This window comes from Solanum dulcamara, chromosome 2, assembly GCF_947179165.1.
Source record: "Solanum dulcamara chromosome 2, daSolDulc1.2, whole genome shotgun sequence".
Classification (NCBI taxonomy): domain Eukaryota; kingdom Viridiplantae; phylum Streptophyta; class Magnoliopsida; order Solanales; family Solanaceae; genus Solanum; species Solanum dulcamara.
Window position 1 is genome coordinate 75,694,890 of NC_077238.1, and position 6,000 is coordinate 75,700,889.

Genomic DNA, 6,000 nt, shown 5'->3' on the forward strand with positions numbered 1-6,000 from the left:
GAAAAGGTAAAATGTCAAGCTGATTTTCCCTTTTCCTCCAATTGCCTCAACCATGTATAATCGTCCTTAATCATTTGTTTCGGGCTTCTTGAAGCTGCCAGCTTGTCCAATTTTTTCTCGTGAACATCCACTTTGCATTGAGGTTGAGGTTGAGGTTGGGGTAACTCGGAATCCGAATTACTAACAAATACGAAAATTGATTTTGTGGAGATAGAAAGGTTTCTTGTATTGTATTTCTTGTGTTGTTAGGCGGATATGTAAGTGGTTTCTCCTTCTTCTCCATATTAAAATCGAAAGACCATTGAGACCAGGATAAGGGTGAGTCGAAATCCGAATTATTAGCAAATAATTCGAAGATTGATTTTGTGGAGGTAGAGAGGTTTTCTTGTATTGTATTTCTTGTGTTGTTCGACAGATATGTAAGTGATTTCTACTTCTGCTCCATATAAGAATTGTCGGAATCCGATTTACTATCAAATACGAAGATTGATTCTGTGGAGGTAGAGAGGTTTTCTTATATTGTATTTCTTGTGGTGTTCGACAGACATGTAAGTGATTTCTCCTTCTTCTCCATATCAGAATTGCCGGAATCCGAATTACTATCAAATACGAAGATTGATTTTGTGGAGGTAGAGAGGTTTTCTTTTATTGTATTTCTTGTGTGTTCGATGTACGCGATTTCTCCTTCTTCTCCATATTAGAATCGAAAGACCATTGAGGCCAGGATAAGGGTGAGTCAAAATCTGAATTATTAGCAACTAATTCGAAGATTGATTTTGTGGAGGTAGAGGGATTTTCTTGTATTGTATTTCTTGTATTATTCGATAGATATGTAAGTGAAATCGCCGGAATCCGAATTACTAGCAAATACGAAGATGGGCATATTTCTTTTTTTGAGTTTGGTGGAGGTAGAGAGGTTTTCTTTTGTTGTATTTATAGGAGCCATGAAATATCCTTATTCGATACTTTTACCGTTTTAAAATAGTTTTGATTCCCAAGTTTCACTAACCGACTTTTCCTCTGTACGGAAACCTTTTTTTTCTTTTTTCTACTATGATTAAGTAAAAGATTAACTAAATATGGTTAAGTACAAGATTAACTAACTATGGTTAAGCAAAAGATTAAGGTTATAATATATTAACTAACTATGGTTTAGCAATAAGAGTGCGCGATCAATTCCTTCATTCCAAAATAGTTGTCACATTGATTGATTTTTCAAGAGTTAAATTTATCATTTTTTCAAGCTAAATTATATTAAATTAATTTGATATTTTATGATTAAACTTTAGATATTCAAAAACTATACCAAATATACTATAAATCACATTTTTTCTCATATCAATATGATTTTTTATTCCAAGTTGGTAGTTGATAAAACGGTACAACTGAAATATAAAGTAACCCCCACCAAAACCCATCTTTCTCTTCTCTGTTTTCTCTGTTTCTTTGTTTGTCTCTGCAATGGCTTTTTCTTCTTCATCCTAACCAAAAATTGAGATTTAGCGACTTGCAGAGGCAGATTTTCTTCTGATTTCTCGTGAAAGAAGGTCTAGAATTCGTAAGAATTGAATAAAGATATTTGGACTCATCTTGTAGGTGGCGTATGAAGCAGAACTTGCCATTAATTTAATTTTCGTGAGAGATCATGGTCTCATGTGTTAGGAACGAAAATAATTAGGTGTCATGCGGAAGCCAGTGGCGGACTCAGGATTTTAAATAAGGGGGTTCAAAATCTAAATAACTAGACACACGAGCTAGTCGAAGGGGGTTCGACATCTACTTTATATACATAAAAATTTATTTTAACCATGTATAAATAGTACAATTTTCCGCCGAAGGAGGTTCGGATGAACCCCTCGGCGTAAGGTGGATCCGCCACTGACGGAAGCCAGCAAAACAAACCTCGAATGACCATGAATAAGAAGATAAACGAGAAATATACCAAAAGAGACACAAGTATTTAATGTGGTTTGGTCAACTGACCTACATCCACAAGAGGAGATGAACAATCTACTATAAATATGAGAGTACAAATAATCGAGAGAAATAACCTCACACAATTCACTCGGAATAAAAAGAGGTTCACACAAGTGCTAACGTAACACTTGTGTCTCACCGTTTCTTCCCCTACACAAAACTCTCAAAGCCCCTAGGACTACATTGTGAATGCTACCAAGTTAGAAGGAATAAGCTTCTATTTATAGAGTCATAAACTTTTTCCTATAAGAAAAATAATTAGCCAAATATGGAGATATTGTGTTTTTCTTTTCCTAATATACTAGAAAAGTCAGGGCAAACACCAAAAATCATGCAACGTATCTTCTTATTTCCTCGTACCATAGAAAAGATCAAGTTTATCAAAGAAAGAGGTACTGACGAGGATTTCTAAAACTAACAAGCCAATTGAAATTAACAAGTCATAGACAAAGTGGATAATTTAGGAAGCTTACCAATGTAAAGAATTAAAAGATAATGATAGTTATAACATCGTCATGTTCTTATTTAGGAGTTGGAATAGATATTTGGGGTTGGGGTAAGGGTGAGTTGGAATCCGAACTACTAGCAAATACGAAGATTGTTTTTGTGGAGGTAGAGAGACTTTCTTGCATTGTATTTCTTGTGTTGTTAGGCGGATATGTAAGTGGTTTTTGCTTCTTCTCCATATTAGAATCGCCGAAATCCGAATTACTAGTCAATACGGAGAGCTACTACCCAAATAAGATTGTATTGAATGTAGGTTGAGACATGGAATTTCTCTTATTTGTATTAACAACTACTCTAGAGGAATGTAGATTGATTTGAATGTATTCAATATATGTTAGCATGAGACACCAAACATCAAAGTGAAATGAAGAGCAGAGCATGACATTCTACATTGTGGAAAATCAAGATTTTAGCATTGTGGGATTTGTTGGGTTTAATTGATAGGTTGAATGGGAAATTGAGGGAAAAAGAAGTGGAGAGGTAATGATATTTTCACTCTTGCTTTATTAAATAAGCTTTGGTCCCACATATGTGATGGAAATGAAAAGTCTCCTATTTAAAAATAGAAGCACTCCTTCATGTTGCTAAAGGGTCAAGAAGAGGGTCTCCCCTCGCGCCGTCGTCGTCGTCGCTCGCTCGGCTCGGCTTTGGATTTGGATTTGGATTTGGTCAATTGATTTGATTGATAATCTTTTTGGACCAAATTTTCTTTAAATTTTTAATTAACCCTCCGTTTTTTCCAACGGATTTTTGAAAGGTTGCAACCTTGTCCGAAAAGTTGCAAACCTTCTCAACAGGTGCCTTTTCTTAAAAGGTGTAAACAGTCTATATATATCTGTTAATCCTCAGAATGTTCCATACGAAATTCTGAACATACCATCTTCTTCTTCTTCTTTCTGCACTTCCTAAAATCGTGTGATATACATTCTTCAAGTGGTTCGCAGTCATTAAAGATTTGCAGTACCTCTACTTTGGTGAGTAAATCGTTCTATCCTGGGAGGAAAGATTCCTAAACCTCGGGTACTTTGAGGGGAATAATTTCCTTAAGGACACACTGTGCATTCAGTGGGCTCGATTCTGTTTCTGCATTAATTTTTCAGATTCTGTGTTTTATTACCTTTAGTTGTTGTTACTGGTTTTAATATTTACAATACAGTTTACTAACAGGATTATGATAGAAACTACCGACTACAGGAAGACAATACAATTAGCAAAGAGGCCATAATGAGAAAACAGGTCAGAAACAAGTAGTAACTTTAATTACGATCCATAGTTACATGTTAGAAGGAGGAGACAGGCGAGGGAGATTGGGAAAGGGAGGAGAGAGGCGGGCAAGAGGTTAGAGGGAGGATGAGTATGTAACAAACCCGGATATCTTACTATATTAATTGGAGACTGGAATGCTATTACAATTTTAAAATTATAATTACAATGCTCAAACAACTTAATTACAATGGAAATATTGAAATAACAAATAAATAAGGTTAGAAATATAGAACAGAGATGGGAGGCTTAGACTCTAGAAGAAGAAGAGAGGACAAACATTTTCTTCAATATGCATAATCCTTCTTTCCAACTCATTCTGCCTTTTAACCAAATGTTGATTGGCCTGGATCCCAAATAAAATACTCCAACATTTTACTTGGCCCAATCTCATTCACTACTTCTAACTCATAGGCCCTTATCAAGCTAGCTTGGTTCACAACAGAGTATATGTTGTATCCCAGGTTTCTTGTGTATTCAAAATGTATCAAGTATATATACGAATGCGATATTGTATCCAATATGGGATAGGTTGATTCATTTAAAGTATTTCAATTGAAAGGATGATAAGTAAAAGCCTTATGGAGTACTAGAGTTATTTGAGAGAGCATCATACTAAATAAGTAGTAGTAGTCTTCTGAAAGTTTTGTTTGCTTTGCACCTACCTATTAACCATAACACACACACACGTTCTCAAAAACTAGTATCTCTTAAAAAGAATACTAATAATTAATCAAAAAGCTCCATAGAACTATTGCCTAATAAGCAGCAACTCCATTTTAATCTCAAATCTTTAAAAAAACAAAAAAAAAACAAGAATAATCTCCAACACAAGCATCAACTACATTCTTTTTGGTCCAATTTCCTCAACCATCTATAATTGTCCCTAATAATCTTTTCTCTTTTTCGACTGATATTGGCTTCTTGATCCTGCAGCTTCTTCAATTCTTTCTCTAAATCCCTCAATTTTTTAGATGGAATCAAATCGATATTCCTCTGAATTGATGACAAATAACGTGTGTCAAAAGTTGCAGCCAAAATGGGATACTTGGAGTGAAGATCCATTTTTTTCTTCATAAGTTGAGTACCCCATAGTTTCTTCGAAAGATAAAACACTAAATCGTCAGGAGGGTTCGGCTTGTCCATATTATCACAAAACTTGGCGTTCAATCTATTAATCTCCTCAGTTATCTCAGGTAATTGGATATCCAATTTTTTATAGATATGGCCGGGGAAGATGCAGGGTTCATGAATGTGTTTTTCACGTTGAGATTTGAACACAATCAAATCATGAAGAAGACTTATTTGCTCTTCTTGACTCCACTTGTGAGGAGGAGGACCTGAAGCCTTACTCGGCTCATCCGCAGTAGTAGTAGTCGGCTTCATGGTGAACTGTAAGCCGGAGTCAAAAGAATAGGAAGAATCACAAGTATTGGAATTGGAAGGGCACTGACGCCGGGATAAGGGTTGGTCTACCTTGGAATCAAAATCAGAATCATCATCAGCATCAGAAGAATCGGAGTCAGAATCACTACGAAGATTAATCTGCTCTTGATCTTCACTCGCCTTACTTGCTGAGGTGGTTCGGGGTCGTGGGATAGTAGTAGTACTGGGCTTCATGCTGATTTCTAAGTCGGACTCAGAAGAATCAGAAGATAAGGGTTGAGGTTGGGGTAAGGGTTCATCGGAGTCGGAGTCGGAATCACCACCAGTAAATAGATGCTCCCATATAGAGGGATCCAATAGAGAACACCGCCGGACCGGCATATTATGTTGTTGAGTTTTTCCTTTTTTATCTCGTCGAGGGAGAGAGGATTTGTTGTATTTATTATTTATAGGAGTCATGCATATCCTTGTTTAACTAGGATACTCCTATCCTACTTTTACCATTTCAAATAACAGAATTCTGTTTCATGCAATATCAGACTTTTTTTTGGAGATAATTATGCTCTAATATAGCATATACAGTTACTTTATATAGTTTAACACTTATATAAATTGGTCCAATTACATAATATCTCTAAATTGTAGGACTTACATGATCCATTGATTAGTTGGATTTTCTTGAGAGTTGAATCGAGCGGACATTATTGCAAAAGATGGTTACATAATGAGGACTCTAAATCTGAAATTTTGGATGATTTAATGTAATTTTTGAGGTGTTTTGGATGTTTCAAGGACGAAATCAGTTTTTATATAATAGTGCATTATTGTATATGCGTGTATAAATACATCTTATAATTTTGTATAATC

The 6,000-nt window shown here is 35.4% G+C and overlaps 1 protein-coding gene across 1 annotated transcript in view; it reads right to left on the reverse strand.

Moving 5' to 3' along the window:
• Positions 1-5,628, reverse strand: part of LOC129880769 (uncharacterized) — a 67,690-nt gene extending 62,062 nt beyond the window's left edge. Inside the window, exon 1 of the mRNA XM_055954962.1 lies at positions 4,449-5,628. Coding sequence (XP_055810937.1) covers positions 4,585-5,592 — 1,008 coding nt within the window. The 5' untranslated portion in view covers positions 5,593-5,628 and the 3' untranslated portion in view covers positions 4,449-4,584. The remainder of the gene's footprint in view (positions 1-4,448) is intronic.
• Between the last annotated feature and the right edge of the window lie 372 nt (positions 5,629-6,000).